Source organism: Mustela nivalis, assembly GCF_964662115.1.
Source record: "Mustela nivalis genome assembly, chromosome: 14".
In the NCBI taxonomy this organism is placed as follows: Eukaryota; Metazoa; Chordata; class Mammalia; order Carnivora; family Mustelidae; genus Mustela; species Mustela nivalis.
In genome coordinates, this window is record NC_139033.1 from 19,105,038 (window position 1) to 19,127,050 (window position 22,013).

At 64.8% G+C, this 22,013-nt stretch overlaps 1 protein-coding gene across 12 annotated transcripts in view; it reads left to right on the plus strand.

Moving 5' to 3' along the window:
• Window positions 1–22,013, plus strand: part of FBRSL1 (fibrosin like 1) — a 76,790-nt gene that overhangs the window by 50,216 nt on the left and 4,561 nt on the right. For 2 of the 12 annotated variants that reach the window (XM_082700139.1, XM_082700138.1), the window contains exons 6-16: window positions 13,576–13,621; window positions 16,119–16,437; window positions 16,546–16,763; window positions 17,389–17,457; window positions 17,625–17,839; window positions 18,619–18,669; window positions 18,843–18,938; window positions 19,502–19,570; window positions 19,703–19,732; window positions 19,913–19,984; window positions 21,035–21,167. In XM_082700139.1, coding sequence (XP_082556265.1) covers window positions 13,576–13,621; window positions 16,119–16,437; window positions 16,546–16,763; window positions 17,389–17,457; window positions 17,625–17,839; window positions 18,619–18,669; window positions 18,843–18,938; window positions 19,502–19,570; window positions 19,703–19,732; window positions 19,913–19,984; window positions 21,035–21,167 — 1,318 coding nt within the window. Of the gene's footprint in view, window positions 1–8,367; window positions 8,653–13,575; window positions 13,622–16,118; window positions 16,438–16,542; window positions 16,764–17,388; window positions 17,550–17,624; window positions 17,840–18,618; window positions 18,670–18,842; window positions 18,939–19,501; window positions 19,571–19,702; window positions 19,733–19,912; window positions 19,985–21,034; window positions 21,168–22,013 lie in introns of those variants that run through there. The other 10 variants (XM_082700134.1, XM_082700140.1, XM_082700144.1 and 7 more) reach the window with 7 other exon arrangements.

Here is a 22,013-nt window from a genome sequence, read left to right on the forward strand (position 1 = left end):
GCCCCACGCTGGTTAGAACTGCATTTGGCTGCTGTGGTGGAAACTGAAATGAACTGGCTAAATAGAGGGGTTTGTATTTGTCACTGAGAAGCCCATGTGTGGGCCCCCCAAGCTGGCATGGCCTGTCCATGGTCATCAGGTTCCTATCTTTTTGCTTGGCCATCCTTGGTATATGGCTTCCTTCCTCACCTCCTTAGCCCACGAAGGCACCTGTAGCACCAGCTACCTCATCTGCATCTCACCTCTCCACACCACTGATCATACAGAATGACTGATTCCCTGCATGGTGAGCCAGGGAGAATGTTGGTGCAAAATGTCCACTGGGGGCCAGACCAGAGGGAGAGGGCACGAGTTCAGAGGGGCCACATTACGTAAATCATAGCAGGAAGCTCAGGTTGGTTCCAAGTGCAGTGGGGAACTGCTATCTTAAGAGGTCCCTGTCCCTCCAGGCTGCATGGGGTCACTCTACACCGTGTCAGGTCGGACGCAAGAGAGACTGGAGTTCTGTCTGCCTCCCTTCAGGCAGCCTGAGTTCCAGGGTGGTGGGTAACTTCCTGCCAGCCCCTCAGGAAACAGGTGCAGCTCAGAGGAGCGGTACCGGCCCACCCAGAGCTGCCACCCTCCCTGTCCTCCCCCACCCCAGTCCAACTGACCTGCCACAGGGCAGGACCCCTCCTAGGAGCCTCTGCCCTCTGCAGCCCCCACCACCTCTCCCAGTGGCACAGCCAAGCAAGGTCTTCCGCTCCTTCCGGGAGGAGCTGGTCAGGCGAGGAAGGCCACGTATCTCCACAGTATTTGCAGGATGGCAAAAGCCCTGATTTTAGAGCTGTAAGAACAGGGGAACGCGAGTAAGAGGCATCCCCTCACAGTGTGCCTTCCCCTGGGGCCCGGCCGCGCTGTGCCTCCCAGACCCTCCGCCCTGGGGCACTTGTGTGCTACACAGAGTAGAGCTCCCCTTGTCCCCTTGCTTGTTGTGTGGCGGGCTGGAGACAGCGGGGCTGCTCGGGGCCCATGGGGAGGCAGCTGGCCGTGCAGGTTGGGCAGCTCAGGGCCCGGGTCTGGGCGCTGGGGAGACCGTGGCAGGCAGGCCGTCCCCTCCCGGACGGGGCAGCGGGAAGACCCAGGCTCCGTCTCTTGCAACCTATGTGTGCGTCCGGGACTGGCCACCTTCTAGAGGCCGCTGCCGGCCCATCCGCCCTCACCTGCTGGCCTGGGGCTCTGCCCCTGGCTATAGGTGCAGTCAGGCTGGGGACGGTCCACATCCAAGACACGGAAGCACAGAGCCCAGCAGAGCCTGTCTACCCTGCAGCGGGGGTAGACCACTGGGGCCGGGTTCCCACAGGCAGATAGGAAGGGCTCTCTGTCGGCGTCCCTCATGAAATAGCGGGCCCCGCCCCATGGGCGCCCCGCCAGGCTCCGCAGGCCCCCCAGCCAGGCCCGCGCCCACCCTCCCCCCCACGCTTGGGGCGCTGGCTGCTGGCGGGGAAGGCAGCCTGTGCTGCCAGAAGGCTGGGGAGCCAGGCAGCCAGATGGCCCCTCCGCAAGGCTGCGGTTGGTGTCTAACTGCTTTTTTATTGGAAAAATATGGGGTGAAAAATTGTGTGGGGCTCATTAGGCAGCCTCCTGGGCCTGCACGGGCTGCCGTCTGCCCCAGTGGCCTGGCCAGGTGGCCGCTTGGCTAGTGCTCCTCGCTGCCCGAGGCCGCAGCGCTCCCTCAAGGGACGTCTGTCTGGCCAGCCCGTCTGTCAGGGCCTCTGCCAGCTCCGAGCTGCGGCCGGCCAGGAGGGGCCGGGATCCCCTGGGGCACCAGCACTGGCCCACAGCCCTGGGCTTCACTTTAATCTCTGCTAACTGCAGGCCCGAGGGGTGCCTGTGGCCTGGGGTAAGCCCCTAGAAAGCAGTTGGGGGGCCGCCTGAAATGAGGCGGGTGGCAGCCGCCCCTCCCCTTGGCCGCCCTTGCCCGGTCTGTGCCCTGTGTCTGCACTGAACCCAGTCTGGCCCAGGCCCCTCAGTGCCTGGCTGAGGGCCTCCCTGCGCCTCTGTTTTCTCTCTGAAATGAGGCTCATGAGGTCCTCCTCCTAGATCCCTGTGACCTGTGAGGAGGGGACGCAGTGGACCACACTCCCGGCCCTCTGGCCAGTAACCCTTACATTGCTGGACCGTGCCTGACCCCTCCGGGGTCAAGGAGGGCTGATGCCAGGGCAGCGCTCAGTGTGTGTTCTGGTGGGCTGGGGCCTTGCCCCTCCGGCCGGGCACCCCACCCCTGCAGGAAGTCCTGCTGGCCGTGCAGCTCCCTGCTCACAGTGGGCTTCCCCACGGGTCTCTGCGGAACCCACTCCTGGGAACCCCTGCCTGAAGTCTGCGAGGCGCTCCTGTCCCCTCACCTACGTCCTGTCTTCCACAGGTCAGGTGCTGCGGGGCCAGCAGTGCAGGGGGCGCCTTAGAGAAGCACAGAGCAGCGCAGGGGGAGCCCTGTGGGCTGTGGGGGCAGTGCAGCCGGGCAGCCCTCTGAGCCATGCCCTTTGGGGATGCTGAGCCCAGAGTGCGCCTTCCCGTGGGTCTCTCCGAAGCAGGGCCCGGGCTCTTTGCACACTGAGGGCCCAGACTAGCACTGGGTGTGGCCGGTGGGTGGTCCCAGCGAGGACCACCAGCTCACCTGGCTCCAGATGACCCTCCGGAGGGATCTCTGTCCTGTGGCCTGTTCTGAGCAAGGCCCCCCATGATAGGCCCCCCCAGGCCTGGAGGCCCCAGGGAGGGCCAGGTTGTGGCAGCCCCGCAGAGACGGTACAGCCGGCCCCGGGTGCAGGGGCGGGCATGGGAGGAACACCTGCTGTGGCTCCAGACGCTCGCGTTTTATAGTTCTGGAGGTCTCGAGTCCGAGACCGGTGTCCCGGGGCCCAAACCAAGGTGTCAGCCTTGCTGTGGTCACATTGGACCTACCGGGCCCCTCCAGGCTCACTGCCTCCTGGAGAGCTCCGTCTCTATGTCTGTAAATCCCTGGGCCCCTTGGGGGACAGACGTATTCTCGGGTTCTGAGGGTTAAGACTGGATGCCGAGAGGACCGCCATTCCCCCACCGTAGCGGAGGGCTAGTGCCCGGGTCTCAGGCCATGGCACACGGCGGACAGTGCTTTCCAGGACCAGGGGCCCAGAAGAAGCAGGTCAGGGGAGGGGGCAGGGAGGCCAGAGTGCTCTAGGCTGTAGGTGACCGTCACTTGCCTCACCAGAGGCCAACTGAGACGGAGCCTGGGGACCGTGGGCTTCCCCTGTGCAGGGATCCCGCAGCTGTAGGGCGCTCAGGCTCCACTGAGCCAGGCCAGGCCCCCAACACTCGAGGGCGTGTTCCCGGGGCCTTGCCTCCGTGGGTGCACACACAGCCCCAGCTGTGGCTGGCCGGGGCAGATGGAGGTGCTCCCCAGGGACAGGAAGCGGGGGCTGCTGTATTCAGTAGAAAGCAGAGGTGCTGGGGCCACTCGGCCTGCGTGCCCCTTTCTAGCTCCGTGACACCCCAGAAAGTGTCAGGGCTGCCTGTCCCTCCTGTCCCCCAGCCAATGGCCCTTCCAGAACTAGCTGATCAGGATGTGGGGGTCGGGGTTTGGGGAAGCCCCCATGCCCACCCCCTGAAGGTTGGACCAGGCCTGACTGGGGTGGGGGCTTACAGAGAGGCTGCCTTTCTGGTGGGCTGCTCCCCTCTGTGCCTGGAGGGGGTCACAGCCCCTCAGACCCCACCTGCCCGGCTGAGCTCACAGTCCTTGCATGGGGGCCCCCATGGCAGAAGGGAGCAGGCGGGCACCCCAGGGTCATTCAGGGCCAGGCATCGGCTGAGCACACATAAGCTAGCAGACACAGGGAGAGACAAGCGGGGTGGGTGGGGCAGGGGTCCTTGCGGGGTCGAGACACTCCACCCTGACCCCCAGGAACCAAGCCTTTCTCCCCACTCCACCAAAACTCAGTGCCTGCACACCCAGCTGGCCGCTTGGAGGTCCCCCCAGCAGGATCTGGGGGACTGCCCCACTCGGTCCCACCCCACCCCTAGAGGGGGAGAGCTGAAGAGCCACCCTGCCTGCCCCCTCCATTAGAGCACCCACCTTAGGGGCACACACCGTCCCACCCCCACACACGTGTGTTCACGCCCCACAGTGCTGTTACAGGTACATCTGCTCTGTGTGCACACACATCCCTGAGAGACGAAGAAGAGGCGGAGAGCGGGCAGGGAGAGAGACTCCCGGGCAGGTTCCACACCCAGCACAGAGCTGGGTGCAGGGCTTGAGCTCACGACCCTGGGACCAGAAATCAGGAGTCACCCACCCAGGCAACCCGAGATCCTCACCACCCAGGCAACCCAAGGTCCTTATCTTCGTCAGCGCTGCGGAGACCCTAATCCTAGTATGGTCACATTCTGAGGTTCCAGGGGGCACATCTCCTGGGGCCACCACTCACCCAGTGTGGCACGCTGCCCCGACCTGCTGGTGTCCACCCCCTGGACGTCTCGAGCCACATGGCAGCCACGGCCATGGCGCTGAGGACTTCAGGTAGCCAGGGGCCACCTCCCTGGGGGCCAGCGGCCATCCGAGCCCTCCAGCTCAGCTCGGTGTCCTGGAGCCGCTGCTGCTCCGGTGCCGTCAGACCCTCCCCTGCAGGCTCGCAGCAGGGTTTTCTTGATTCTGTGAAATCCGCTCTTGGGCCACGTCTGTTTTCCCTCCTCACCCTGCTTTGCCCTAAATCTGCATTTCCCAGTCGGCAAGGAGGCCGCGCGGGCTGTTGGAAAAGGGTCTGACTTCACCCTCTGTCAGCTCATGAATGGGCCTGGGGGTCTTTCTGGCTTCGCTTCCCTCCCAGCACCATGTGCCGGTTAGCAAGGACGCTCCCGGGACCTGCCCCCACGCCCCGGCCTCAGCGGAGCCCGCCAGTCCACCCCCGTGGGGACCTTCCGGGCTAGGCCAGGAGAACGGGGGCCGGCCCCGGGCTGGGCAGTGAGGGACGAGAGGGCACTCAGGCCCGACACCCTGGCCCTCTCCTCTCCCCGAGACCGCTGAGACCCCTGGCCACACTGCCTTCCCCCCATAGGGCTCTGTCCTTGGTCTCAGCAGGTGTTCTGGTCCTTCCTCATCTGCAGACTCTGCCTCCACTTACCCCAGAGAGGCAGCCTGGGTAGGGGGGCACCTCCCCCGGTGCTCCTGGGGTGACACACGGACCTACCACGTTGAGTGTGTGTCCCCCTGGGAAGCCCCTCTGCTCCCTGGCCACTGTCTGTTTGGCTCCAGAATTTGCACCTTGTCAGTCCTTCATGTCACAGTTGCCGGCCTTTGTAAACAGACAGCCCTGCCCTGGGCTCCCCCAGCTGGAGGAGGACACAGCACCTGCAGGCAGCCTTGAGAACCACGTTTGACACAAAGATAGGCTTCCCCTGGGGTCTAGGGCTGCGGTGGGCGGGCCACACGGGCAGTGGGGCTGGGCTGGGGCCGCTCCCCCCGGACGACAGGCCTCCAGGCGCCTGCTGCCCACGCTTGGACTGGCCCGGCAGAAGCACGCCTTCCCACCCCCGCTGGCTGTGCCAGGGGTAGGTCTCCGGCCCGCTGGGGGAGAGTGGGTACAGCCTAGCCACCAGTCGGGCTCTCTCCTCTGGAAGAGGCACAGCAGAACACACCCCTGGGGGGCCCCGAAGGGTGCAGAGCTCGGTTAGTGAGGAGCACCCAACCTGGCGTACATCTGCCCCCGAGAGCGCGGGACCTGCTCAGGGTCATGGAGAAAGGGCAGAGCTGGGACTCCACCCGGCCCTGTGTCCACGGTCGTCCCCTCCCCTGCTCCCTCCCTGCCGGCCCCTCTATGCCTCAGCCTCAAGCCCATGGCGGGCGAGAGTGAGAGCAGGGCCCCACCTAGGCCCCTGGCCAACCTCCCTCTACAGAGCTCCCGGCTCCTGTCACCACTGCCCCCTGCCACTCCACTGGAACAGCCCCATCTCCTCCGCAGGACAGGCCCACCACCATGCTGCCTGGCTCGTCCCAGCAGCTCCCAGCTAGGCCCACTGTTCCCCACCCCCCACCCCAGCCTTATGGTGGGTCAGACAGAGAGGGTCTTCAAGAGTCTCTCTCTTTCCTGCCTAAACCTGGACCCACTTCTTCTTGCTCAACATAAACACCCAGGCTCCCTCGAGGCCCTGCCAGGTTGCTCCTGCCCCAGGACCTTTGCACTGGCAGTTAGCTGTCCAGGAAAAGCTCTTCCCCAGAGTTCCCCTCACCTTGGTCCTGCCTAGAGGCCCCGGGTTGGAAGGGCTTCCCTGCTGCAGACGCCACGCCCGTCCCCATTGCTGTTCCTCCCACCCCATTTGCACTTGTCTCGCCTGTTTCCCCGTGTCAGCAGCTCCCACAAGGCCATAAGCACAACCCAGGCCTGCTGATGGGCATTTGTATGTTGACATGCTGAGAGCAGCCTGCTGTGCCCCACGGGCCCTAAGTTCTGCACTCCATCCCCTTGTTGGAGCCCTGGATATAGACATGGGGTGTTCTTGGGGCTGCTGTGGCCACTGCCACAAACCTGGAGGCCGCAGACAACACAGACTGGTTATCTCACAGTCCTGGTTTCCACTGGGTTTCCCTTGAGTCAGGGTGGGGCCAAGCTGTCCCTCCCGGGGCTCCAGGGGAGAATTGGTTCCTTGCCGCTTCCAGCTCCCAAAGACGCCCACATTCCTAGCACCTGGCCCTTTCCGTGTCCAGAGCCAGCAGGGTGGCGTCTTCCCATCTCCTTCCACTGGTAACGACCCTGGGATTACACTGCCCCCTCCCCTAGTCACCTGCCCCTCACCAGCTCAGCTGGTTAGCAACCTGAATTCCACTCTGCCATGGTGGGTGACCACTCACAGACTCCTGGGATTGGAGCATGACATCGTTCAGGGCTCTTTGGCTGCTGAACAGAGAACCAGGTTGGAACACCCCACTGCATGGACCCCTTTCCCCTTTGCTGCCCGAGGCCTTGGAGCCAGGGCTGTGTTCGGGAGCTCATAACCCTGTGGGGTGCGGTGTGGCGGGTGAGGGGGCCCATAGACACTTGCCTGTGAGGCAGAGACTCCTCACCAGCCCCTGATTTTCCCCAGTAGGTCTGGCCTCTGCTGCCTTCCCTGAGGAAGAGCATGTCCTGGCTGAGCCCATAGAAATCAGTCATACTGCTGGGGTTCAAATCCGAGCTCTGCCACAGAGCAGCTGCATGGCCCCCGGTGGGTCACTTCTTGTCTCTGCTTCCGCTTTCTCATCAACAGTGGGGGTGATGGGGTGTCCTCAAAGGACAGAGGCGTGAGGGCCCCACAATTTCAGTTATAGCACATACTGTGGTGTTCCACAGCAGCTAGTGTCTGCTGTCTGTGGCAGGAGACAGCAGAACTTGGGGGAACAGTGTTCATTTGCCAGGAGAAGGGAGTACGGAGATTTGAAAAATGATTCGAGCAGGACAAAAGGACTTAAGGCCCCCACCGCGAGTGGCACTGTTAGCCGTTTCTTCTGGACCCTTGGAGATTACTGTGTCCTCTGCAAATGTGTCCATTCATGCATGGGATCCTGGGGCTGGTCAGCTCGGCTCTCTTGGGATAGCTACGCAGCGGGCTCCCCCAGTGTGGACCCGGCCACTGATTCTCACAGCCTGGAGCAGGTGTTTGCAGCTTCTGACCTGGGCTTCTGAGGACGCCCCCACCGGAGCTCACCTCCTGGTGCCCCCGAGCGTGCGTTCTGCGTGGATTGTCCCACAGCTCGTTTCATGAAGGGAAGCTGTACTGCTGGCGCCCTGGGACCCCTGTCTGTGCGCTCTGGAATGTGAGAGGCCCAGCGCTGCCGCCGCGCCCGGGGGCTACCGCCGTGCCTGGCTCAGTGTCCGCACGTGCGGGCGTTCGCAAGCGGCGGTGGCTCTCCCGGACCCGCAGTGGGCTTCCTCCCGCCGAGCAGCCTGGAGGCTCCGGCGGCCCGTGCCCGGCAGCAGCCGATTCCGCTTCCAGCGACTGACAGGTCCCTTCCCCACCGTGCGTTCCCGTTTCGCAGACGGTGAAACCGAGCCCCGGGAGGGCGGAGCTTCCGCCGTACGGACGTAGAGCGCTGTCGCGCTTTCCTCGCCGCTCCGTGGCTCAGTTTCCCCCTGTAAACCGGGCTCGGGAGCCGTGCGTAGCTTGTTGCGAATCCGAGGGGCTCGGGCCCACAAAGCGCTCGGCCCAGCGGGTGCGGCGGCCGCGGGCCTCGCGGCGGCCAGGGAACGTCCAGGCTCCGGCCGGCGTGCGGCCCGGCGCGGGCAGATCCGCGCCTCGGGGCTGGATTAGTCGGGCCTGCCCGCGCCCCGCCCCCGCCCCGCCCGCCCGCGCTCTCGCCGCCGCCTGCGCGCCCGCCAGCAGTGCGCCCGCCGCCGCCGCCGCCGCCCTCTCCGGCCCTCGCCGCGCCCGACGGCGCCGGGGGCCCCGCGCACCGCCAGAGCCGCCCACAGCTCTCCAAGCCGGAGCGCCCGGCATGCGCGGCCCCGGCCCGGGCTCCGGCTAGGCAGGGCGCGCCGGGAGAAGGGCCACCTCGACGGCCGGAGGTGGCGGGGGCCCGCGCTCCGCCGCCCGCGTCCATGCCGCCGGGCCCCGGCCCGAGGACGAGCGGCAGTTGCCTGCAGAGCGCGTCAGACCCGGGGCGCCCGCGCGGTGAGTGCGCGCTGGCGGCTCCGGGGAGGGATTCGGGACTTCGGGCGCCGGGGACAAGACAGCAACCGCCCCTTCCAGAGGAGCGGGGCTCAGGAGCGGCCCCCGGCGCTCTGCCCACCCCGTCTCTCCCGGGAGCCAGGCGCGCGGAGACCCGCGTCTCCGGCTGCGTCCGCGCGGCCCACGTGGCGGGCGGGGGCGCATCCCTGCGGAGGGTCCCGGGCCTTGGGGGGGGCACTGGGGGGCCCGCGGCAGAGGCGGGGCCGGGCGTCGTGGGGGACGCGCGCTTTTGTTTGTGCCCCGGCGGGGGCTCGGCCACCGCGGTTCCCGGCGCCCTCCGCGCTCACCTGCCCGGAGTTGGAGTTCTTTGTCTGGGGCGGGGCGCGGCGGGCGGAGGCTGTGCCGCGTGTCTGAGCGGAGGCTACCCCGCGGGTCGGGTCCTCGAAGACAAAGCGCGCCGTGACCCCCGCCGGCGGCCGGGATTGTGCACCCCAGGGGAGTTAGGGTCGGTCGTGACACACTCCCTACCGGGCGTGCCCTCTCCAGCGGGACCGTGAACCTGCAGCCCTGGCCCCTCCCACCTGTATTTTCGCCTGGAGTGACCCTTTTCTTCCGTTCCCACGCTGGCTCAGTGCCAGGTTTAGAGCCGCTGTGGCTGCCTGGGTCACATCCCGGGAGATGGTCTTCGGGAAGTTATTTGCAGAGGTCTGGTGACTGCCCTGGGGCTGCCCACCCGCCTTGGTCAGCAGGCCAGCTCCGGACCCCTCCCCCTGGAAGAGAAGGAGCGGAGGGACTGTACTGGGCGACCTCCAGAAGGAGCGCCTCTTCGCTTGGCCTGGGAAAGGGGCTGGCACGCGGTCGCCGCCTCGCAGCCGCCTGAAGCAGTCTGAGGGTGCCTGCCCCGTCTGTTCAGAACCTTACCAGATGGGCATGGCTGCGCCTGGCCAGATGTCCAGGCCGCTCACTGTGGTCCAGGAACCTGCTGGGCCCCTTCCCAGGACCCCTGCAGGGACTCAGATCCCTCAACCTCCCCAAGCAAACTTGAACTTGGGCCCTCTGTGGCACCGGGGGTGGAGAAGACCGCATGGACCTGGGAAAGTGCCTTCCCTGCTGCCTTTGCCAGGGGGGCATCCAGGGTGGGAGGTAGTGGTGAAGACACTTCCCCCCACCCCCTCCACTGTTCCCCTTGAATTTCCAAGTGCCTGGGGCGCCACCTCCTGGCCCCTACTCAAGGCCCCGGCTTTGAACTAAACCAGCTCGGCCTTAGGTGAACTTGCCCCCCCCCCCATCCCCTAGGGTGGGACCAGGAGAAGTTGTGCTGGACAGAACACAGGAATTTTCTCAGTACTGCTCCTCGGGGTTCCTTTCTGATACCACCTTGTTCAGATGGGAATGCCTCTGCCAGAACAGGGGGCTCGATCGTGGTTGGGGCTTGGGGACACCACCCCCCACCTGCTTCCCTTTACCAGCCCAGACCCCTCCTGGATGGTGATGGCAGCTGGGGTTTTGAGCTCGGTTGGTTTGCTCTGCCTAAAGATAAGGAGCCCTCTGGCAGTGGCTCTGAGCTGGGGACCCCCGAGGATGCTCGCGCGTTTAGCACCATCCCTGTGGCGCAGAGGGCCTGTCAGCGCATCCGATGATGAAGACCTCAGGGGGCTGCCTTGTTAGAGGAGGCTGCAGGGCACACAGCCTCTCTCTTTGGCAGCACCCACGCGCATCCAGCTGAGCAAGAAGAGCCCTTCAGACCAGGCACCAGGGCCCTGGTATGGGGGTGGGGGAGGGGTCAGGGTCAGGAGCCACTTGGGCCTCCCGCAGCCTTGCGGGATGGGGGGAAAGACTGCAGCTGGGGGCACTCGGAAGACGCTGGAGCGCTTGAGTCAGGGGGGTGACCTGTTCTGATTTGGATTTAAGAGAGACTCTGGGCTTCGTGGGGAATTCATCTGTGGGCACGTTAATGAGCCCAGGTAATGACGATCGCAACAGAGCTATCAGGGGCCCTGCTGTGTGGTCCTGGGGTCATGGTGAGGGTCCAATCCAGGAAGGACCGGGGTCCCCGACGGCCCTTGGGGGGGTGACCCATGCGCCATCGGGCGTGGGGGTGCAGTGGCCATCGTTACGGGCAGATTCAGGGCTGTGCTGCTGTAGAGCGGACGGGCACGAGCTGTCCTCGTCCTGGTCCTAGGGCATCATTACTTTGCAGACAGACGGGGGGCCTGGCTGTGTCTGGAACCAGAGGCTGGGCTGCAGCGCCCTCTACCCCTCCGGGGCTGATAGCCACCCGCCCCCCGCCCCTGCAGACCCCTAGCTCGGGCGTGAGGTGGTGGATTCAGGGACTCTGACAAGCACTACTCACCATGTAGGATGTATCGGGAAGAACAAACTGGCAAGGAAACCAACGTGGGAGAGAAGAGGTCACGGCCGTGGCGCCCCTGTGTGGGAGTGCAGCGTGTCCCACCCAGCTGGTAGTGAGTGAGGAGGTGACACACAGCCTCCGCGGTCTGGGAGGTCAGGCACGGGGGAGACGGTCCAGGTCCGCCGTGGTCTCGCTCACCCGTCAGGGCTCCTTCCCCCGCCTCCCCCAGTGCTCTGCGCTCGCTCCGCGTCAGCAGCCTCCCTTCTGCGGCCCGGGCCCTGGGGCAGGGGGCTGTGGTTTGGGGGTTGCGTTACCTCCCTCTTCTTGCCGGTCCCGGCTTTGGGGACACGAGTAGAAAGGACTGGCCCCATTCCGGTGTGACTGCGAAGTAGCCCGGCAACAGGCCTGCGTCTCTGGCTCCATTTTTGACATCCTGGGTCGGTCTGACTCGACCGAGGGAGCAGCTTCCCCCGCTCCTGGCCACCGGCTCCCACCGCACGCCGTTCACTTCCCCACCGATGAGCAGCGTCCGGCCTGGGTGGGGAGCGCAGCTTGTAACCGACTCCCCTGCCCCGAAACTGCCCCGGTCAGTGAGACGTTCATGTTTCAAGTGTGCGGCCTGAAGCACCGTGACCAACCTGTAGGACTACATCGGCCCTCACGGTCCGAGAACGCTTTCATCGCCCTGGAAAGCTCCCTCGTGTTTTCTTTCGATTTGGTGTTTATTGTGGAAGATCCACATAACAGAACTCAGCATCTGGCCCGTCTCTGCGTGCACGTGAAGAGCCATTAAGCACATCCGCCCTGCTGTGTGGCTGCCACCTCCGGGACTCTTCCCTGGAAACGCGACGCCGTCCCTGCTGAACCCAGCTCCCCCGCGCCGCCCCGGTGCCCCATCTGAGTCTGTCTCCTCAAATAAGTGGGATTCCCCCAGTGTCTGCCCTTCTTCTGGCCTCGTGCTGCGCACCGCGTCCTCAAGGTCTTTCCAGGTAGCAGCAGTCAGGATTTCTTTCCTCTCTGAGGCCGGGCAGCATGCATTGTCCGTCTGGACCGTTCTGTTCTAACTGATGGACACAAGCCCCTCCCCCTTCCCGGCTGCTGGGAATAGCGCTGCTGGGTCTGCCGGGGCAGATACCGGCTGCAGACTCCGCTTCCAGTCTGGGGGAGCATGTGCCCAGGAGGGGGATTGCTGTTCCACGTATTTCCACACTGAGCCCTGTGTGGACCCCCGGGACCCCTGCCCACGGTGGCTGCACCTCTTCCCTTGCGGCCAACGGTGCTCGAGGGCCCTGGCTTCTCTGTGTCCTTGCCGGCGCCTGCTGCTGTCTGGCTTTGGTGGTGGCTGAGTCCTTGCGCTGTTTGCTGCGCGCCTCCTGCCCCACTGCCAGCCACTGGCCACTCTCTCCACCGAGAAGTCCAGCAGCAGGACCTCTGCACACATGAGAGGCAGTGGTCCCAGGGCCAGGGGACGTGATGGCTGGAGAACTCATGGTTTCATTTTGGGGTGATGAAAATGTCCTAAGCCTGGCCAAGGTAACAGTTGCTCACAGCTGCAAAGACCCTAAAACCACAGAGTCTTACACCTTCGACAGGTGAATTGTGCAGCATATGAGTTCGAGCTCAGGGAAGCTGGGTTTTTTTGTTTGTCAGAGAGAGAGAGAGCATGTGCACAAGCAGGCAGACAGGCAGAGGCAGAGGGAGAAGCAGGCTCCCCACTGAGCAAAGAGCCCGATGCGGGACTCGATCTCAGGACCCTGGGATCATGACCTGAGCTGAAGGCAGCAGCTTAAGTGACTGAGCCACCCAGGCGTCCCAGGAAGCTATTTTTTAAAAAGTCAATTAGTGGGGCTCCTGGCTGACTTGGTTGGTGGAGTGTAGGACTATTGATTTGGGGTTGTGAGTTTGAGCCTCACGTTGGATGTAGAGATTACTTAAAAATAAAACCTTGGGGAAAAAAATCAACTAGCAGAAAAGACTCTACTCAGGGCAGTTTCAGGGAGCTCCTTCCCATGAGCTGTGGCGGGGTCCTCCGTGCGGGGCCCCTTCCTCACCCTGACACCCCACCATCTTGTGTGCATGTGGGCGTCTCCCCAGGAGAGAGGCTGGTGAGGGGGAGGGTCCATGAGGAACCACCTAGAGCAGAACGCTCTGCTGTGGACGCCGCACCTCGTCCTAGCCGTGTGATCTGGACCAGACCGGAGGGTGCTGTCCTGCCGCCTGTTAGGGCCCAGGCTCTGCTCCATCTTCCAGCACCGGGCCCCGTGGGGTCCTTGGGTTCCTGGGGCTGGTCCTGCCGAGGTGCCCCTGAGTGCCCAAGTCCCAGCCCCCCACTGGCAGGGTCACACTGAATAGCCACATCTCTGTTGAGCATCCTCGATTCCAGTTCTGGGTTGAGGGACCTGTGTGCCCACCTGTGCGGTGGCTGTGGGCACAGGAGGACACATTTGCCGGCCGGGCAGCCCTGGCATGCACAAAACCCATCCAGACCTATGTCTGGGGGGCAGGGTAAGAGCCAAGCTCAGCCCTGAGCCCTTCGTCCCCTCTGGTTTCTGACCTTCCTCTCTGTCTTCCAGGCATCTGTGGGCTCCGAGAAGCTTTTTGCCCCAGCAGCCGATAAAGGTAAGCATGTTCCTTGGCCTCACCTCCTGGTCTTTAGGAAAGGATAGGACTCGTTCCAGAAACCATCGTGGGAAGGGACAGCAAGCCTTTTGGGGCAAGAGAGTGGGCTCCAGATTGGTCTCAATCATGGGTCGGTTTCGGGATGCAGAGCCTGAGGCAGGAGTTATGTGCTATGATTTTCAGCCCCCCATCAAAAGCTACAAGGAAAGCAGAAGTCAGGGAGCAAGGTCAGCACTCGAGCAGTGGTTGCCAAAGTGGGGTTCTTGCCCCTTCACTGGGACTGGAAGCAAGGCATGGTTCCAGACCCTTCCCAGGCTCATGGGGTCAGGTGCTCTGGGGACAACTGGCAGCTTGTGGTTTGGCACCTGCTACACCCACAGTGTAGGCTGGCTGCCGCAACCACCACTACGTACATGGCTAATGTTGCCTGCACAGCAGCCCTACCCCCTAGCCAATGGCCCCCACATGGGCGGAGTGGCACAGGGACAAAGTGCCAGAAATCTCTCTTAGCCAGCACTGTTCTAGAGAGCAGCATCCTTCCTGCTGGATGGATGGGTCCCTGGACCAAGCACAGAGAAGGGGCCCTTTTGCTTGGAAGGCTCCGTCCAGGTGGGACTGGACGCAACTGGCTTTGCAGCACAGAAACGTGGGGACCACAGTGGCTTGGGAATAGGGCATGGTTTCCCCATGATTCTGGTGGGGAAGCCTCATCCTCAGATTAAAGCCTTTCAGCAAAGCATGCACATGCCCGACAGAATCAGGGTAGGGGAGACCAGACCGGTCCTGGGAGGGAGGCACACTCTGCCGGCACTGACCCAGAGTGGAGCACAGAACTAGGGTGTTTTCAACCAATAATCACAAACTGGGCAGCTAAAAATGGACGGAAACTTACCCTTAACAGTCCAGAGAACAGAAGTCTGAGCTGAAGGTGTTGGCAAGGCCACACTCCAAACACTCCTGGGGAGGTTCCTTCCTTCTTTTTCCACTCCTGAGTGTCCCTGGACTCAGAGCCATGTCCCTCCTACCTCCCCTGGCCTTTTGTCTTAGAAGGATGCCCATCACTGGGTTTAGGGCCCACCCTGTTTCAGACTGGTGTCATCTCAAAATTCTTAGCTTGGTGACATCTGCAAAGACCCTTTTTCCAAATTAGGTGACATTCACAGGGATTGTCACCTAATGATAATCCGGGATTACGGACTGTCGGTTCAGACATGGCTTCTTGGCACAGTTCAGCCCACTGCCCGGTCCACTCACGTGCGCAGGCAGAGCTCAGGAAACCAGTCAGGGCTCTGCAGTGCCCAGGGAGGGTCACAGCAGGGGTGATCCCTGGTAGTGCTCCTGCTTCCCCAGTGAGGGGAGAGGCCGCAGGTAGGCTGCGGCCCTGGCAGAACCCAGCTCCGCGCAGCCCACACCTGCCTTTTTCTGTCCTTGGGGCTGCGCGTCCTTCGAGAGGGGCCAGCACAAAGAGGGAAGAGGCAGGAAGGAGGTGGGAGTGCCAGGCCGGCTCCCCTTGGCGGCTGTGAGCAAGTGGGTGGAGACGGCGCTGTGATCCGTGGGTCCCCGTTCTCATGGTGGGGCGGCGGTCTTCTCCCTAGCTCCGTCCCTGAGCACACAGGCTGGTGGCTACAGTGGGAAATGTCACCCTAGAGGAGGCAGAAGAGCCATTTCCTGCCGCCACCTGTTTCTGCCGGGGGAGGAGACCGAGGTTCAGCGGTGTCCCCTGGGTCTCTCCGGCCCCGTCCCGCAGCCATGCAGCTGCAGGCTTTACGCTCCACTCAGCATGGCAAGTTCCCGCATGCGCCCCGGGAGGAAGTGAAATCCACCAGCAGCCCAAACAGGGTGACCGCAGTCAGGAACCTGGATTCCCACTCCTGGGAAACTCCAGACAAAGCTTCCTCCGGCCTGGACATGTGCCCGCTGCCTAGACGCTGCGTGGACAGGAGGGTTTGGGATAAGTCGGTGGGAGGTCAGGGAGTGGGCGCACACAGCTCCGAGGGGACCAGTGTCAGCTGGAGCTGCCTGGACAGTGGGTGTTGGGGGGATCCAATGACGACTTGGATGTTGGCGGGGTGGGGGAGCAGCAGCTTCTTCCCACCACCTCCCCGCGAGGCCAGTCCTCTGGAGAGTCTCCCCCAGGGCATGGGCCCAAAGACCGTTCAGGCCGTGGGTCACTTGGGTGGCTTCAGAAAGAAAGCAGGCCACCAGTGCGCGTGTTGCTCAGTGGCAAGGGCGACAGGTGAAGGTGTGGCCAAGGCGGGATGCAGTGGCTGGAAGGGCCTGTCCACGCAGGCCACGGGTTCGGAGCCGCTGCCCTGCTAGGGTGGAGTCCGCTGCACTTGGCCTCCCTCTCAGAAAGTGGAGTCGCTGCAGGCTCTCTGGACCCCAGCCCTGGCCCCTGTGGACTGGGCGGTGGGGGTGGGGGGGCTCAGTCGTGGCCGCGACCTCGCTGCTACTGTCCCTGAGTCAGGCCCAGCTCACTCCGGCCCTCTCTCCGCAGGCCCCACGCTGGGCGAGGAGGCTGAGGCCAAGGCCGGGGCGCCGCCCAAAGTCTCGGGCCTGGAGCGCAGCCGCGAGCTGAGCGCCGAGCCGCCCTTCCTGCCCGCCGTGCGCAGCCCCGCGCCCTCCGCCGGCCCCGCGCCAGGCGCCCCGGCCAGTCCGCCGGTCAAGAAGGAAGCCCCCGCCCTGCCCCGCCTCACCCCGCAGCCGCCGCCCGCGCCCCCGCAGCCCCGCGCCCCGCTCCCGACGCACGTGCCTCTGCCCCTGGGCGCCTTCGCGGGCCACGGCCAGGCTGCGCACAACGGCCTGCACAGCCTCAGGTGGGGGGGCGGGGGCGGGGCCTGCGAGGGGCGGGGGCGGGGCCCCGCGGACGCCCCGCCCCTCGGCGCTGACACCCCCCCCCCCCCCCCCCCCGCTCCCCGCAGCAGGAGCAGCAGCGCCAGCAGCAGCGCCAGCCTCGGGCTCGCGAAGCACGCGTCCCTGTCGCCTCTCGGGCCGGGTCCCCACCTGTCTACCTCACACTTGGCGCTCCGCTCGCAGGCCCAGCACCAGCACCACGCGGCGGCCATGTTCGCTGCCCCCCCGACACTGCCCCCGCCCCCGGCGCTGCCGGCCAACAGCCTGGTCCTCCCAGGACACCCTGCCGGTAGGTACTGGCTGGGGCTGGGGTCACTGTCCCTCCACTCTGTGGTCCTCCCCTCTGGGCAGGTGGGAGGGACGTGGTCTACCCGGGGAGGGGGTGCGGGCACCAGAGGCAAAGCCTCCCCCACCTGGTCCCAGACCCCAGGGACGGATGGCATCGCGGCCTCAGCCCCCCGCCTCACCCCCCACCGCTGCAGGCTTCGTTTCCCAGGCGGGAGGTCCCACTGCCAGGTGCAGAGGAGGCTCCCTGCCTGCGCCTGGCTTGTGCACCTGTGTGCTGGCGCACGGGTGCCCTGTATGTGCCCACGGAAACGCAGACGAGTGTGTCTGGGACGAGGGCCCCAGGCCCTTTGTGGGGCGTGCGCAGCTGAGTCCTGGAGCAGGGGGTTTCCGGGTGAGCGGCAGCAGCCTGGCTTCTCCCTCCCTGCTTGGTTCTGGCAGGTGCCCCTTCAAGGCCGAGTGTGGGGTCGTTGAAGATTTCTCCCAGGGGTCTTGTCTCCAGGTTCTTTGTAAAATCCTGAGCGGCCCAGCGCAGGTGCGGGCAGCCCTGTGCCCTGGGATGGGACCAGGTCGCTGGGCTGGGGGGACAGGGGGCACCGGGGGCTCACGGTGTTCTCTCTTGCCTTTAGATGCCAGCCTGTTGATCTCATTCAGCCAGCCAATCATGTATTGCCAGCCTCATTCGGGGATTCTGATTGGTACTTGGTCACAGGCTCCTCTCTTACCTCCACCCTGGGGCCCGCACCTAGCGAGCGGCCACCACGGCTTGGCCTGCCGAAACCAGTGCCAGGTGACTATCCGCCTCGCCCCGCCCGGAGCCCACGGCCGACGTGCCTCTCCGTCTCTCTCTCTTTTTCTCTTGTAGATCACGAGCTGCTCAGGCAAGAGCTGAACGCGCGTTTTCTGGTCCAGAGCGCTGAGCGGCCCGGCGCCCCCCTGGGCCCGGGGGCTCTGCTGCGGGCGGAGTTCCACCAGCACCAACACACACACCAGCACACACACCAGCACCAACACACATTTGCCCCCTTCCCCGCGGGGCTGCCCCCGACGCCGCTCCTGCCACCCGCCGCACCCCCGCCGGTGCGTAGGCCCCCCATGTGGGCGGGCGGGCGGGCAGGGCACACAGCAGGCACACGCAGACGCTCTCCGCACGCACGACGGCCAACGCCGGCCCTTTCTGTCTGTCTGGCCCCTCCTTCTGGTCCTTCTGTGGGTCCCGTCATGAGGTTCTCTGTCCTGGGCTTGGGCGGGTGCCCCACGTCTGCTCACGGGTGACACGGCCCTGGGGCCAGTCTTAGCCACACAGGATTTTCAGCATCTCGGTCGGCAGCAGGACAGCAGGTCTGGAGACTGAGACAGGACTGAGGGGGGCGGGAAGCCAGGACTCCCTCCCAGGGGCCCTAGGTGGTGGGCCCCCATCTCTTGAGCCAGCTACCGTGTGAGGTGGAGTCTGTCGCAGGGGCTTTGCTCTGTAAAGGGCCAGGCTGCTGGGGGCCTGGGTACATGTGACCACCGGCCCTGGGCTCCATGCCCCCCGTGATGACAGCAGCGTTCCCTCCCAGACATCAGCCAGGACACTTGGATGGCACAGACGGGCCCCTTTGCACTGCCCGCCGTGGGACCGACCGTTAGAACAGGGAGGGGACCCACCCAGTCTGCGAGCTGGGCCCCAAGGGGCCAGTTCAGGGCATTGGGCCAGTGTCCTCAGGGACCCCAGGGGTCAGCTGGCTGCAGGCCACCAGCCACAGGAAGCAGCTTTCTGGGCCTCCGCCTGGCCCAGCAGGGGTGCGGGTGCCGGGCCCAGTGGAGGGTGTGGGATGGCTCGGGGAGGCCTCACTCTCCGCTTTTTTCTTTTCCAGTTTGATAAGTACGCACCCAAGCTGGACAGCCCCTACTTCCGACATTCCAACGTGAGTGTCCCTCTGGGGTCAGGGGGCTAGAGGTCACGGTTAAAGGGTGGGGCCGCCCCTGCCCAGAGGCCTCGTCAGGTTCCCTTCCGCGTAGCGCAGGGCCAGGCCCAGCGTCCACACCCGATGCCCTGCGCCCAGCCGCGGCCCTGGAACGCGCCGTCTTTCTCTTGCAGTTTTTCCCGTCCTTCTCGTCCGCCGTCCCCGGACTGCCCACCCTGCTCCCACACCCAGGCCCCTTTGGGTCCCTACAGGGTGCTTTTCAGCCCAAGGTACCAGCTGCGCCTGGGGTGGGACGGGGTTCGGGGCACATGGGAGCCCTGCTGTGCAGTTGTGTGTGTTGTGATCCTGGTGTTGGTGCGAGCCAGCCATCCCGGGGGGATGGGGCTGTGCAGCCCCGCGGCCGGCGGGGGCTGGGGGCTCCCACACTCCCTGAGGGGCCTCCGCCGGACCCCCAGCCTAGGCAGTGGCCGGGGTTGGGGGGACACCAGGGAGCAGCGGTAGTCAGGTTTCACGTGTCCTTGTTCCTCAGGGCATGGGGAGCAGAGGGGCAGAGGGGAGGTCTTTGTGGGGTGGTCAGCGTGGGGGCATCCGTGTCGCAGAAGGCCCCAGAGAGGAATGGGCCTCTTCCTCTCATCCTCCCCAGAGCGGGGCTGCCTCAGCCCCGTGACCCGGGCATGTCCTCATCCAGAGCGCCTTCCTGCCGTTGCCGAAGTCCTTGGGCAGAGGGCGTGGGAAGCCAGGCCCCCGCGGGTGGCAGGGTGCAGGGCCCCCTGGGGTCCTCTGCCTGGGCCCGGGCTCTGCAGCTCGGTCATATCCTGTTCTCTCCCTTCAGACTTCAAACCCAATCGAGGTAACGGGCCGGGCCAGTGCTGTTCACACCCTCCTCCAGAAAGCCCCTGGGGTAGGTGGCCTCCCTGACCACCCTTCCTCCCTGGGTCACCCAGCCGGCCCAGTCCCCCTCGTGGAGGGTGGTGGCCGCAGCAGGGCCACCCGCAGAGCCGGGACCTCACCCTTCCCTCTCCATCACTGACAGGTGTCCGACCCCTACCGGACTGCAGTCAGGGTGAGTGTGCGGCACACGCCCGCACGTGTGTGCCTGTGTCCTTGGGAGGGAGGCTCATGGCTGGGAAGGATGGCGAGGGCCTCACAGATGGCCCCAGGGGTTCCCAGGACAGCAGGAACCTGGGGAGGCAGCAGGAAGAGGCCCCCCATGAGGCTGAGTGTGTGGCCCGCCCTGTCGCAGAAACCTGGGAGGTGGTGTGCGGTGCACGTGCAGATCGCCTGGCAGATCTACCACCATCAGCAGAAGGTCAAGGTGAGCCCCCGGCTGGCAGGGGGCAGGTGTCCCCATGCGCTGCTTGTGTTGGCACAGGGGGCAGGGCTGGGGAGGAGTCCAGAGGGTGAGGGGTTGCCCAGGAGGCCCCCAGGCAGGGGTTTGGGAGGAACTGACCCTATTTTGTCCCACCAACATCATTTGAGGCGTCCGCATGACCTTTCCTGCAGGCATTTAGAGAGCACCTGTGGTGTGTGTCTGGGAGGGGCAGGTGGCCCAAGTGGGCCCCTAGGCCATAACCCAGACAATACGGGGAAGAGGCAGCCATAGGCACTCTGGGGACATGCTGTGGGCTGGGGATGCCAGGGAAGGGCAGGCAGAGGCAGGAGAGGCCCTTACCCACACCAGCACGGGGGCAGCCTGGGCCTCAGCCCCTAACCCCCAGCCCCAAAGGGTCCTGACCCCTCTGTTGTCATCTCGGGTCGCACGCACCTCCATGCATGGCTTTCAGAAGTCACCACGCCAGCATGTACCATGAGAGGTCCACAGGGTCCTAGGACAAAACACCGTGTTTCACTCTGCGAATGTTTGAATGTTCGGCTAAGCCGCGGGGGCGGCCCCCACGTGGGCCGGAGCACCCCACTGCAAGGACAGGGCCCCCGAGGGTCTGCGCCCCCTTGGCCGCGCATGGTCGTCACAGCGGAACCACAGGCATGTTTGTTTTATGTAACAAACTTAAATGCTAATAGTGAGGCCAGATTCAGTCACCGGAAGCTTGGAGCATATTCAAAACAACAGTACCTGAATTGGCTTTTTCAGTCCCGTTCTGCAAAATCGTAGCACAGGGAAACTTTTACCGACAGAAGCGTGGTGTCTGTCCGCACTGAGGTGCTCTAGTGTAGATGTGCGGCTCCCGGGCCACAGGAGGCGCAAGCCGCCTCCTCTGCGCGTCACACATTGTCCTGACAGCACGTGGCTCTCCTCGGTCGGGACGAGGGTCTGGTTCCGCCCCAGCGGGAAGGAGGACGTTGCACGCTGGCGGCCGGTGGCGGGCAGGACAGGCGGGCCCTGGACGTGCTCCGTCCCTCTCAGCAGGTGCAGCTGGACCCCCACAAGCTGGAGGTGGGCGCCAAGCTGGACTTGTCTGGCAGACCCCCAGCCCCAGGCGTGTTCACCGGATTCCACTATCCGCAGGACCTGGCCCGGCCCCTCTTCTCCGGCTCGGGTAAGGCGCCCTGTCCAGAGCACAAGGAAGGGGGAGGTCCTGCCTGTTCCCTGGGCTGGGGCTCCGACAGAACAGTTCCAGACGCATCCGCAGGCTTGTTTCTCCCACGATGCTGCTGGGTCAGTCCCAGCCCCCGCCACCTCTGTGCCAGCACGTGTGACACCCCCACCCTGGGCCCCCACTCCGCCCTGGAGCTCCCGCCTCTGCTGTCTCCCCGCCCAACCCAAGGTAGGGCAGGAGTCCTCCCCGGGTCTGGCCTGCCCCTCCCCGACTCTAGCCTTCCTCCCGGGACTCCTGGGAAGGGTTTTGGCGCAGCTCCCCAAGAATCCACACGTCTTTCCGGCACCATCTTGCCATGCTGGGGCTCTGGGACCACCGCCAGGTTCAAGGATCATGGGGAGCCTCCTAAGACTCAGCGTAGGTTACCCGCAGGGCCAAGATGCATCCCAGGGAACGGACATAGCAGAGTGGGAGAAGGGGAAAGTCTCGCGGCGGGAGATCGGCAGGAAGCCGGGCGCAGGATGGCTGAGGGCTGGCCCGGGGAGGCGCAGGACGCACCCCGTTTCCTCGGCAAGGAACCGAGACATCCCGCATCCTGTGCTGTGCTGCTGGGACACTCGCAGACCCGGCACGCAGGGTTCCAGCGGGGTCGGTCCTGTGGCTCCTCTGTCCGCACACAACCAAACCAGACTCCCAGAAGGAAAGCAGGCGCCCCGCACGAACCGGTGTCTGTGCAAGGGAGTAAGGTCCATGAGACGCTGCTGTGCAAGGAAGCTGAGAGCCGAGCCCCGAGTTCCCAGCCTCACCCGCAGGTGCTCCCGAGGCCAGCTGCCCGGGCCACAGCGC